A 14,249-nucleotide genomic window follows, 5' to 3' on the forward strand; every position below is an offset into this window, starting at 1 on the left:
GGACACAGGCACAGTCGCACACACTCATCTTATGCAAAACAATCTGTTTTATCATCAAAATTCAGTAACTGCAAAGATTTAAAGACTAGCCTCTTGCCATAAGTTAGAATGGACCCAAAGTATGTGATTGATACAGTCTGGTTTAGCTTTCGCTTGCTTCCATTTTTTACATGTGACGACTTTCTTGTGAACTCCCGACGATTTGTGTAGTTTGGTATTAATAACGACTTGACTAGGCTATCCATCTATCTAGGCTATTAATCAACAATTATTCGCCGAAGGCGAAGTGAATAGTGGGGAATAGCCCCTGAGACCGAAGGTTTATTTGTTGTTATTAGCGGATATTTTGCGATGAAAACAATATCGAGTTTGAGATGTCAATCATGGGATATTGCCCAATATCCCGAGATAGCGAACGAATGAAATTGCGCCATCTTAGGAGGTTCACGTGTAGCATATACTAACTATGTATAATATCTATGTATCTGTATCATCTGCTGAACACTCTCTTACTAGTCTCTACTCTCAAGGGTCTCAATGCGGATTTGGTCCGTGTCTCCCCAACGTGACGTCATGCAATGCACTCTGGGGAAATGAGAATCAATAGCAAACCTCTAAAATAGTACCTACTTTTTCGTATTACATTCCGTTTTGTGATACCTAACAACATTAAAGGCCCACTATGCAGGATCGGGCATTTCTTCGCTGTTTTCTTGGTTTGGCACGCACATTTCTCTACACAGCGCCCCCTACAGCTTCGTAGTAGATATTTTACAACACTGTCGTAACAACTCGTTGACGACCCTTCCCCATGCACTTCTACGCGAGCTATGTGCATTTGTTTTCATAGAAGCCGGCGAATGCGTGGAGCCATGTCCAAAGTAGATGTTCATAAAGTGTAGGCAAGGTTATACATTTTTAAAATTGTGTATTTGTATTGCAATAAACATAAATCCATCCTTTTTTATAGTTGACGGGGAGAATTTATATCCTAGATTATAATTGTTTTATCTTGGGTTGAACAGAACAATCAGTGTAAGAGTGTTGGCCAACATAATAATCTAAATAAACAAGAACCTGGATTCGGGGATTCAGCCTGTATCTGGGGGACGAGACAGACGAACAGCAAAACACCCATGGAAACAAAGGTGTTTATATGGTTGCAACCAAGCAAGCTAGAAACATACAGGGCTCACAACAAAACGGTCGAGAAGAAACATTTTTACAGGGCTCACAACAAAATGGTTGAGCAAACACATTTGTACAGACTATCAACATCAAGAATACCACTAAGACAAAGTTTAGCCAAGGGTACTTTCAATTTCAAAAGCAACACGGCCAAGTCGGCGTCTGATTTGCAGTCTTCTTTTTCTTTCAGTTCACTCTATTCCTGAAAAGCTTGCCCAACGTTTACTCGTGTCTGGCCTCTCTGTCGTCAGTCTCCCTTTTCTCTTCTTCTGTTCCTCCGACATTGGGTTTCTCGGTCTCTTTTTAGTCGGCTGATCTATGATGAATGTAACAACCCCTTAGTTACTTGTGTTTATATCGAGCCGGTTCCGTGTTTGGGGGTCTGTGACGTAAAGCAATTCGTTACTTCGCGAGACCCGAGACTCCCGCGAGAGTGGGCGGCGGGTCGCCGGCAGAAACATTCCCTTTCTCCGCCAAGATGCGCAGGGGGGAGTCGAAACAACGAACAATCGAACAAAAATGTATAATAGAACCATCGCAATGACTCTTAGCCTATTATATTAAGGTAAATCAAGCCAAAAAAGTTGCATAGTTCCCCTTTCACTCGTGTCTGGTCTCTTTTCTGGTCCATTCTTCTTTTGTTCCACCGACAGTCGCCTCTTGGGTCCCTTATCAGTCGATTGATCCATGATGAATGCAACAATTGCCTCGCAACTTGCTGTTTATATCTAGCCGGTGCCATGTTTGGGGGTGTGTCTGTGCCGTAAAGCATTTTCAAAACTACAATCTGACTAAATTTTCGAGGCGCGATTCGATACTTCCGCTGCGTCACATCCGGATTGTGTCGGTCTGAACAGAGCAAGTTGCATATGCGCTTTTTCCTTGGAGAGGCGACAAGGGGCAATGACACACCCACCAAACGACCCAGAAATGGTTGCAGAACCATCAGAATAACTCTCAACCTGCATAATTAATGTAATTTTGGCTAAAAAAGTTGCATAGTGGGCCTTTAAATACAATAAATAACAGTTTAAATCTTTATTACCAACAAGCAAATTGCACATATTCGTGAGAAAATAAACCCTGCAATAGGCCTTTAAGGGTTAGGGTAACGTAACTACGTAACTAAATACATTTCCAACCGTTTATCTCGTTCAAACCATTTAACAAATCGACACAGTTATATCTTCAATAATATCTAAACGATAAAAACATGTCTATCATTTACTCTTTTTTCAGAATCAGTTTTAGTTTTATATCGCCCTTTTCAGTTGTTTTCATTGAAGATGTCTGCCCATTCTGACACTTCTACTTCTTAAGACATCGTTACTCAGTCGTTTTTCAACCGCTTACCTTCGTTCAAACCATTTAACAAATCTACACACACGTATCTCCAATAGTGTCCAAACGGAATTTCTATATCATTTATACTTTATTCAGAATCACAGTTTTAGTTTCTTACTGGCTTCGTTTTCAGTTGGTCACATTGATTTATGATGACGCTGGGCCGTGAGGACGTTCAGGCAGTATTGCCAGATAGGGTGGAAAAAATCGCCCATCAGGCTACTTTTAATCACACACCGGCTCGCTATTCTATTGAAGGCGCACACACACACACACAGCTTTATTCCAATTTGATTTTAACATTTTGAACTCGGTTCAAATCTCTCACTTGATTAAAGCTATTCAACATTTCTACTGCCTACTACTACTACTACTCCTACCAATACTACTTCTTCCCTTACTACTACTACTACTACTTCAGCTACTTCAACTACTTCAGCTACTACTAAAGCTACTACTACTTCAGCTACGAATACTACTTCAGCTACAACTACTCCTTCAGCTACTACTACTACTTCAGCTACTACTACTATTTCAGCTACGAATACTACTACTTGGCCCAACCAGGCTCATTCAATCTGGCCCTTAGGGCTGTAGAAAGTCCCGTCAGTTAAAAATAGTAATCCAGTTTTTAAATCCATGTTAAAGGCCCACTATGCAACTTTTTTTTGCCAAAATTACATTAATTATGCAGGTTGAGAGTTATTCTGATGGTTCTGCAACCATTTCTGGGTCGTTTGGTGGGTGTGTCATTGCCCCATGTCGCCTCTCCAAGGAAAAAGCGCATATGCAACTTGCTCTGTTCGGACCATGGAGGTTCGGACCGACACAATCCGGATGTGACGCAGCGGAAGTATCCAATCGCGCCTCGAAAATGTAGTCGGATTGTAGTTTTGAAAATGCTTTACGGCACAGACACACCCCCAAACATGGCACCGGCTAGATATAAACAGCCAGTTGCGAGGCAATTGTTGCATTCATCATGGATCAATCGACTGATAAGGGACCCAAGAGGCGACTGTCGGTGGAACAAAAGATGAATGGACCAGAAAAGAGACCAGACACGAGTGAAAGGGGAACTATGCAACTTTTTTGGCTTGATTTACCTTAATATAACAGGCTAAGAGTCATTGCGATGGTTCTATTATACATTTTTGTTAGATTGTTCGTTGTTTCGACTCCCCCTTGCGCATCTTGGCGGAGAAAGGGAATATGTTTTTGCCGGCGACCCGCCGCCCACTCTCGCGGGAGTCTCGGGTCTCGCGAAGTAACAAATTGCTTTACGGCACAGACCCCCAAACACGGAACCGGCTCGATATAAACACAAGTAACTAAGGGATTGTTACATTCATCATAGATTAGCCGACTAAAAAGAGACAGAGAAACCCAATGTCGGAGGAACAGAAGAAGAGGAAAGGGAGACTGACCGACAGAGAGGCCAGACACGAGTAAACGTTGGGCAAGCTTTTCAGGAATAGCGTGAACTAAAAGAAAAAGAAGACTGCAAATGATACGCCGACTTGGCCGTGTTGCTTTTGAAATTGAAAGTACTCTTGGGTGAACTTTGTCTTCGTGGTATTCTTGATGTTGATAGTCTCTGTACAAATGTGTTTGCTCAACCATTTTGCTGTGAGCCATGTAAAAATGTGTTTTCTCGACCGTTTTGTTGTGAGCCCTGTATGTTTCTAGCTTGCTTGGTTGCAACCATATAAACACCTTTTTTTCCATGGGTGTTTTGCTGTTTGTCCGTCTCGTCCCCCAGATACAGGCTGAATCCCGAATCCAGGTTCTTGTTTATTTAGATTATTATGTTGGCCAACACTCTTACACTGATTGTTCTGTTCAACCTAAGATCAAACAATTATAATCTAGGATATAAATTCTTCCCGTCAACTATAAAAAAGGATGGATTTATGTTTATTGCAATACAGATACACCATTTTAAAAATGTATAACCTTGCCTACACTTTATGAACATCTACTTCGGACATGGCTCCACGCATTCGCCGGCTTCTTTGAAAACAAATGCACATGGCTCGCGTAGAAGTGCATGGGGAAGGGTTGTCAACGAGTTGTTACGACAGTGTTGTAAAATATCTACTACGAAGCTGTAGGGGGCGCTCTGTAGAGAAATGTGCGTGCCAAACCAAGAAAACAGCGAAGAAATGCCCGATCCTGCATAGTGGGCCTTTAAAATCGGCAGGATATAGAGCTAGTTAGCTTAAAAAAAAGTATCAAACAGTGTCAAATGTGATGTGTTCAGGTCGGCCCAGTAATATGATTGATGTGTTCAAATGCAATGCAAAAAAAAAGAAATTTGAGATTTTGGCGAAAACTTGTTTTCCCAGCAATATAAAATAGATAGTAAAGATGGAATTATGACCAGTTTAACGTCCTATCTTGAGCTATGATCATCTTATCATCAATTAAAGCAATAATACAAGTTCTATTTTCACAAAATAATAGAAAAGTATCAATAGTGGTATCAATAAAGACTTGGATCGTTAAGGAGTCTAGAAAATGGTATCAATATCAAGAAAAATGAACGCTCTCAAGGTCAAGGTTCAACTTTATTGTTCCCGTGGGGAAATTTGACTTGGGGACAGTGCATCATTGCTTTCTTTACATACGCAGAGTACAAAAGAACAGAAAACACAACCACATACACAAACACAACCCGACATACCAACATTTTAACATCGAGGACATGGAGCTTGATAGACTTAAATTGCCCCTTGCTGTATAACATAGAAATATACAGTATGGGGATAAAGTGCAAGTGTTAATTGCACTAGAACTAATATATATTGTGCTATGTGCTAAAGTGCTTAGTTCTAAAGTGCTGTGTGCTAAAGTGCTATGTGCTAAAGTGCTAACCTATTAATTGCACATTATTCTATTGCACATTGTTCGTCAGCTTAATAGAGGCTGGGACAAATGATAATTTAAGGAGGTTAGATTTGCATCTCCCTGATGGTAGGGTTTCATATTCAATAGGGGTGTGACGAGATCTCGTGCCACGAGATCTCGCGAGATTAAACTCGACGATATTACCCGTCGCGTTAAAAATCAGTCTCGCGAGATTTGTGAGCTATCTAAACTTCTATTTCTGCCCTGTGGGGGCAGTATTGTGCCTTTGCTACGTCTAGACTGCCAGAACCAGCTTTCCTCGTGAGTGCCCGGTTTGTTTACATGATGTGGGCGCATCCATAGATATATATTAACTAGATGCCCTACGGCGGCGTCTAGAACGTCACCACTGGCGGCCATCTTACCACAGTAAGCTGCTCAGCCATAACATTGTGTTGGTAGTGATTCATGTACTTTTTAAACAACCATAACTTGCTAAATTTTCAACCGATTTACAAACGGTTTGGTTTATTACAAACGTTATTAACGTGGTTATGATATTGTACCTATTAGAACATTATTCTATTTTTCATTATTCTATCAAAAGTATGCAGTGTCATAACTACATCTCTGACGATTATAACAAACCAAACTGTTTGAAAATCGGTTGAAAATTGAGCAAGTTATGGTTGTTTAAAAAGTACATGAATCACTACCAACACAATGTTATGGGTGAGCAGCTTACTGTGGTAAGATGGCCGCCAGTGGTGACGTTCGACTCCATCGGCCAGCAGCGCGGACGAGGCATCTCATCCATGATCTCATCATATATCTATGGGCGCATCTGTCTACGTCACACAAATGCTCGGCACATTTACTGACGCAAATGACGTTTAGAAATGTTAAGCGTAGTGTCCGAATTCTCGTTTGTTCGTTCCCTAAATAGTGCACTATATCACGAACACTATATAGGGAATAGTGAGTGAGTGTATTGGGAACAATTTCGAACACAGCTAAAGATAGCCAGAATGACGTCGGAAAATACCCCCGCCACTTTTAAATAATTTGTTTGGCAGCATTTTTGGTACTTTGATTTGGTTTTGCACATAATATTGTTTGCACTTGAAAAAAAGAGAATTATTTAATTTAATTTATTTTACTTTAACTGTTATAAATTTTAGTTTTTGTTTCAATATCATGCATGTAATTAAGAGTTATAATAAAGCATTTCAAAATGCATGTGCAACTCGGTTAAATAAAAGTCTGTTGGTCCAGTCATATATTTTGTCATCGTAGTTTTCTTAAAATCTCGTCTCGTCTCGTTCTCGTGAACCCAATATCGTGTCTCGGCTCGTCTCGTGAGCTGAGTGTATCGTCACACCCCTAATATTCAGGGAAGAGTGTGAGTTGGAAATGATTAGGGGTCCAAGCCAACAGGTTGGAACCCTATTGTTTTTGTAAGGATTTTTCTTATTAGGGGTCCAAGCCAACAGGATTGGATCCCTATTGTTTTTTTTGTAAGGATTTTTCTTATTATTATACTTCCTACCAAGAAAGTGATACCACAGCCCAAACCGTAAATGGTGCAGACACGCCAATTGCTTGACTAGATCCAGGTCCGTGAAGACTACGCAGACGACAAAATCCAGACATGCCGGCCACTAGGTGGCGCTATACCAAGGAATACGCGTTTGGGGCTATAACTCCCAAAACCTTATAGCCCCAAACCGAACCTCCCACAGTCCAAAACGTTATACACACAGATTCACTGGAGTCGGCTGCATCTTTTGGCATAGGCCACGCCCATTTGCGTCTATAATTTTTTGATCCGACCTTCGACGACGAAACGGTAGCGTTTTGAATATTGGTTTATGAGCTAAATTAGACGTGGAAAATCAAAAATCCAAAAAAGACATCGGATCGAGTCCAAATTTTACACACATATTGGTGCTAACCCTAATGACGTTCGATAAAAATTTCGGGAAATTTCGCCATAAGGGGGCGCAATAAACGAGGAAATTGTACATCTTCTACAAAATGTTGCCATTAGGGGCCGCCATAAACGAGGAAATTGTTCATCTCCTAACTGGCCAAATGAATGTTCTGAAAACGCGTTTGGGGATATATCTCCCACACCGAACCTCCCACAGTCAAAACCTTCGTATCCACAGGTTCACGGTAGCGTTTTGAACACATGCTTCGCGTTGTGCCGGCGAAATGCACATTTCTTGTTTTCTTTGCTTTTCTCCCTAACTGCCTGCTCATAGATGCCCTGTATAGGCTCATATTATTTCCTCCCTACGATTTTCATTGCTTCTTGCCTTAACGGTTAGGTTGCCAAACCATGAGGTGATCCCATATCTAATGATGCTTTCTACAATGGCACGGTAAAAAATCATTATGATGTGGTTGCTTACGCCGTACAATCTTCGCAAAAAATATAGCCTCTGTTGCAGTCTATTGCACAGGTTGTCAATATGTGTCTTCCAGCAGAGAAGATTATCAATAAGAACCCCTAAATACTTATATGAGGTTACCTGGGTGATTGCCTGATTTTTGATGACCACTGGCACATCTCCTGTCATCTGCGAGAAATTAAGATGATTTAATTTATTTTTAACCGTTAGTATTTAACGGTTAAGGATCTTATCGGTTAACCGGTTAACTATGGATATCCCTTTTTTACTGTATATATATATATAAATGTATATCATACTTTCTATGTTCTTTTTGTGTTATCCCAGTTATATCTTTTTATTTTTTTATCATTTAATATTACTTTTAATAGTTTCGGCACGTTGGAGCAATAACCTGGTGTATTTACACTTCAGTCTGCACTGTGAATTTGAAGTAATGTTCAGTTCAATAAAGATGCAGCAATTACAAAAGTTTCTTTTTTTTTATCTGATTCATCGATTAATGGGGGCCCTACTGGCCCCCTAATCATCCAAGTATGTAGCACCCAAGAGGGTGCTACACACTGGTGGAGGTGAGTGAGGTCCCCCCCTTCACTGTAAAGCGTCTTTGATTGTCTAGAAAAGCGCTATATAAATTCAATCCATTATTACTTCAGCTACTACTACTACTTCAGCTACTACTACTACTACTACTACTACTACTACTTCAGCTACTACTACTTATACTTCAGCTACTACTACTTAAGCTACTACTACTTTCAGATTCTTCAGTTCAATTTATTTTACATTTCTTCATTTTCAACAATGCTTTGCGCTTTTCATTCAGCCGTCAGCATTCACACGGGTTTTCGGCAGGAAATGCAATTCCTAGTTTTCTTTGTATTTGTACCATGTTGGTCATTTTAATGTCGATTTTAAGTGCTCTTCCACACTTGATTACATGGCTACTTTATTCCGGTCACCAATTTATGCATTGCACAGTCTCGCTGTTCGTGCAATACAATGTCACGTTGTGTTGTTCGTTTTCGAGCTGGTTTGCTAAAGAGGCTAATGTAGCTAATAATAAACAACGACTAGCCAATGAAATGACACAATCACAAAGACGAACGGGAACGCTATAAGTGCTACGAGACAGGAAATGACAAGTCCAACCCGGAAGGCTGGTGTCCGAGGCATCTGGATTTCACCAATAGATGTAGACCGGGGATAGAATAAAGTGCAACAGTGTGGTTCCGAAAGTAAACATCCCATTCATTTTCTCCTTAGGGGTTTTGATTAAAAGCCATAATGTCGTAACAATTAAAAGTATACTTAGCATGCGTTGTTATATTGTGAAACTATGGTATATGCTCCCCTAGAAGTTAAGTTAAACAGTTTAACATCTAGTTTTTAGAAAATCATGTTTTATCCGCGATGCATTTGAAACCACTACACTACCCATAAAAATTGTAACACAGCGTCTTTGATTTGTTGAGTTGTTTTAGGAACTGTAGCGGAAATGAGCTATACATGTTGAAAAATATGTTGATATAGAATATAAAACTAAAAGCAAAATATGTGATATAGCACTAGCAGTGCTTTTATGTAATTCTGGTAGTATAAAAGCTAGGAATACGTAATGTTGAATGAATATGTAATTGGAGTACGAGACTGAATTCACATGTATTAAAAACAAGTAACGTTATTACGCTGTGATTGCAGTCAGGAACAAAGGATTGTACCATGTCCAACGCTGTACACTAAATTAAACCCTATACATAAACATACACACACACAAAATTTATGACACAACTTGTATTAATAATATAAACTAAATAATAATGACAAAGGTTATAAGATGCAAGAAACACGCTAAACTGTTGTGAAAAAGTTTGCAATGGTTTATGGGATGAGTAGTTCCTTCACTCAAAAATTAAATGGAGAATATGAATGAGAAATCTATTCCAGACCCAGAGCTGTTCATAAAGGGGGCGGTCACTGTGGCGCTCTATACACACAAATAAACACTTTGAGGTGCATTTGGCCAGTCTTGTGTGTAGTAATGTCTCTTGCTTTATGACTGTGCCCCTGTGTATTTTCCATTGGAGATGGTCCATAGCTATGTATACTTTATAGGTGTGTGTGAAATGCCTGTGTTCCTCCAATTACATGAAGACTCATATACACACACTTTGAATTAAGAGTTAAAAGTCTTTGAATTAAGACGGTTCTGTTTTTCTCACTCTGTCCTTCTCGAAAATGTCCTTTGTGGAATAACCTGTGAGGGCACATTATGAAAACAGTAGATGTTATGTAGCGGCCTCTCGGTCTGTCCTGCCAGCTCCACGAGACAACGATGCATATCTGGAACTCTGGAGCTCACATCTTGTTGTAAACACTACAGGCAACACTATATGTATTTTTTCTTTTTCAAGATATGTTTTCAAAGATTTTCTTTGCATTTTTAGGCTTTATGATAGAGTCAGACAGACAGGAAGGTATGGGAGATAGAGGGGAGGACCTGCAGCAAAGGACCACAGGCAGGAATCGAACCCGGCTCGCTGTGATCTGGACTAAGCCTTAATGGTGTGCGCTCTACCCGGTGAGCCACCGGGGCGTCTTTGTAGCCCTGTTGCAGAGGGGTCGTCAAATATGCACATGTACACAGGGAGCAAGAGGGAGGTAAAGGAGGCAGGCAAGAGGCCCTGCCAGCACCCACACACATGTGTGTTTTCGTGTGTGTGAAACACATAATCTCACAGCTACACTCCATCTGACTAGCCCACTTCAAAGCAATAATTTTTTTCCCTTTTTGAAAAAATAGAAAACTGCAGTGAAAATGAGATGTGCTCTTCTACAGATGAAGATGACCATGATTTCAATATTTATTCTTGTCCTTTTTCTTCCCTGTGTCCACACGTGTGTGGCCTGGCTGACGTCTGTCCGTCTGTTTGTGTCACTTACAGAAAGCCTTTCAGACAACGCTTCGGCCTTCAGCAGCCGAGCTAAACAGCTGCACAGGAGGATGTGGTGGAGAGACATGAAGGTAGGGCTGTGTGCGTGTGTGTGTGTGTGGGGTTGGGTCATTGTTGTGCCTAGTCTAAGAAATGCTGCTAAGGTTAATGTTATGGTGCTGCTCTATAGTGCAATGTGATCTGATCTTGAATATTATTTTCACAGATGAAGATCATAATTTCCCTGGTTGTATTTGCCGTCCTGCTGATTATAATTGGTGAGTATTTGGTAAAACAATAAAAACAAATAAAAAGATATGCATTGCCAAAAGCAAGCTCTAATGTCTCTCTGTTTCTCTGCCATGGTCCTTCAGTTCCGGTCATCCTCCGGTATCACTAGTGTCTGACGACAAGGATGATAACCATCTCTCATCCTCCCAACTATCCCTTCTCATGTGGTCCTCCACGCCAGCTAGAGGGTACCAGCTGACCTCCTACAACATCCCAACTCCACCCCAAATCTTTGTCTGTTCCCCACCCCCCTTTCCCCCAAAGCTTTTGCCTAAACTGTCCCACACCGATGCCTGCATTGTTCGCATTTCTAAAGAAAACAACTCAGTTATCAGTTGTGTAGGATAGGTGTTTTCAGTTATGGATGGAAGACGAGAATTTATTTGATTGGGGCACAGGCGGGAGTTAGTAGGTCGTCATCTCATGCCCTCTGGTCCACGCAAAGAGGAAGCCTTTTTATCTCATGCGGATGCATGAGATAAACACAGGGCCCTTAGCCTTATCAAGAAACACACACTCTGGAGCCTGCACATCACCTTCACTAATGTTGTCACTGCACAGAGTCCCCCTGCTCTCCTAGTTTAACCGTATTGTTCTGCAAAGCCCTCCATAAATGAAAACCACAGAGGCACTGCAACTTCATAACATTTTATTCAATGTTTACACACAATTCCCTAGTGTTATAGCTGTTTAAGCCTCCGGTTCAACGCACTGTGGATGAGAATGTTAATATGGGAAGGACTTGGGAAGGAAAGGAACCAGCGGAAATTCCTGTCTCATGTCCTCTTTATGCTGTTTATCCGTTCAATAGTAAAAATGTGTACTTGAAGTATAGCTTCCTAGTCCCTGGTTTGATTGTTAATCGTCATAGCTGGTTTCATGCCAAAATACATCCCATAGTATGAGCGTTGTCTGTATTTTTATTTATTATTTATCTTTATTTGAGCACCCTAAACCTCTGAACCCTAGACCCACTGCAACCCAGGTCCCTGGGTCGTACTAAAAACCACTGTCCTGGGATCCTGCTGGCTCCTTGAGACGCCGCTCTTGATCTTTCCACATGGTTCTGTTTGAGCGGATGTTATATTACTGTTGTAGTTTTGATTCATTGTTCGTAGTGTTATTTAAAAAAAATTTTGCACTCAGTATTTCATTTTTGCTGGCAGAATATTGCCACTGCTCAGTAGGAATGTCTCGTATCGCCATTGCGACGAATGGCAGTGTTTGTATTGGTGCCCTGCCACAGACAGCATTGGACGGAGGTTTAGAATTGCAGATTTGAACATCTTTCTAACGAGCAGCAACCATACACAGTCATTCCTTTTAAAATATTTGTGTTCTCGTTTACTTCTAATTTATTTAAAGTGTAAATACCTATTTAATTTTAACAATGTAAAATTTTCTGGCACTGCAATGGAAGACTGATTTATTGTTCTGTTTTGCTCTGAAATAAAAATCAATATAACGGGCATTTGGAAGGCTTTCGTCTGCTGTTGGACTACTAGTTCCTGCAGTTGGCCACTCTCCCTGGTTTCTTTAGAGCTAACGAGGACTCATCTCATTATTAGGCTTGGGTTGCCGGCTTTACTGGCCAAGCTGGATCCCACGGGGGTACTTGAGTTAGTGGCCCCGGACTCTGCCCTCTGTTTTCTCGCCACTTACTCGCCACACACTCAAGCACACACACACACACGCGCAAGCACGCAGACAGACATGATCTAACAGGCCTAATTGTTTTGGAAAGATGATGAGTAACTAGAAAATGCATTTCCTGCAGAAAATGCGGTGAGTGCTGTAGTACAAAGTGAGGTTGAAAATATTTTTTAATAAAGCCACATAGATTAAGACATAAAGAAATGTTAAATGGCTTGAATCAAGTGAAGGGATTTGAACAAAGGTTCAAAAGTCTAAACGGAGTAAACAATGTAAACATGCACACCATTTAAGAAAAAGTAAATGGTTGGAGACAAATGAAGGGGCCGCTGAATGAAAAGGGCAAAGCATTGCTAAAAATGTATTGCCCTGCACTGTGTGTGTGTGTCTCTTTAAGAGAATAGCGAGCGGGTGTGTGATTAAAAGTAGCTCAATAGTGTGGGAAAAAACGCCCAGTGCATGCAGCACTCACCTAATTAAACAGAGTAGATCATACTTTGAAGCTTTGTTTGCTGAATCATTTTCAGAGCTCTGGCAGAGGATCCCAGCTGCTAACCATCGCTGACATGAGTGGCAACAACAAAAGCAGAGACTTACTTCCAAAATACTTATTTTTTAAGCCATTTCTAGCTATTCAGAATCTGTAAAGACTGCATCTATGCATACAGCTATGAGGTTATTTAATAAGCAGTATACCCTTTGGTGCGTGTTTTCAGAACCCCCCCCCATTGGCCAATGAGTATGTTTAGGTTGTCTGCTCAGTGCTCCGATTGGAGGGTTCGGGAGTTCATGCAGGCAGAAGGATTGACGGTAAAGTAGGTTAACAGATGTGAATGGATGGAGTGGGATGGATGGGGGGAGATGATGGATTATTGGAGGAATGATGAGTTTAAACAAAGTGATGAGAAAAGATGGTTCCTTACCTCCCGCCAAATATTTGTGAGTCAGAGCTGGGAGTTTCAAGGGTTTCCAGAGGTGAAAGCTGAGTGGAAAGAAGTTCCTGCTCCTTATGGCATAGAAATGTCTCACCTCTCTCTCCCTCTTTTTCACACACACACACACACACACACACACACACACACACACACTCACAAACACACCCGCACACGCACATGCACACACACCTACTCTTTGTATCAAATCAAACACTCATCTCGTCATTACAAACTCTGCATAGTCTGTAACAGTCTGTTTAATTTAGCGATCATTAGGAATCAAGTAATCAACAGGCTTTTAACCCTTGGTGTTCCTATTGATTGCCTTACCTTACTTGCGTCATCTTCTAGACCCCTACCACTGTGAAAGGGGACACTGTCTCCTCTAGAAGTAACCATATCCCACACATGCCCAGCTTACCCTGCCTCGCTGGGGCCAATAGCCAGGCAACCATTCCCTCGGACAAAATGGATATGAGCAATTATCAGTGGAAAGGTGACTTCCTCCGGTGTCTGAAGAAGGACTGAGTCAATGAGCGCGTGACTGAGTTTGATCTGACCCTAATCGAGAGATCACTTGAAAGATGAGACATTTGGGCATGAGGACATTGTCATTCGAGAATCTACGAGAACGCACA

At 41.1% G+C, this 14,249-nt stretch overlaps 1 protein-coding gene across 2 annotated transcripts in view; it reads left to right on the forward strand.

The window, feature by feature from the left end:
• The window catches only part of vamp4 (vesicle-associated membrane protein 4), a 34,578-nt gene extending 22,084 nt beyond the window's left edge, over window positions 1–12,494 (forward strand). For both annotated transcript variants that reach the window (XM_060068046.1, XM_060068047.1), the window contains 3 exons: window positions 10,745–10,824; window positions 10,959–11,010; window positions 11,107–12,494. In XM_060068046.1, the coding sequence (XP_059924029.1) occupies window positions 10,745–10,824; window positions 10,959–11,010; window positions 11,107–11,132 (158 nt within the window). In that variant the 3' untranslated portion in view covers window positions 11,133–12,494. The remainder of the gene's footprint in view (window positions 1–10,744; window positions 10,825–10,958; window positions 11,011–11,106) is intronic.
• The last annotated feature ends 1,755 nt before the right edge of the window (window positions 12,495–14,249 follow it).

Source organism: Gadus macrocephalus, chromosome 12 (genome assembly GCF_031168955.1).
Source record: "Gadus macrocephalus chromosome 12, ASM3116895v1".
Lineage (NCBI taxonomy): Eukaryota > Metazoa > Chordata > Actinopteri > Gadiformes > Gadidae > Gadus > Gadus macrocephalus.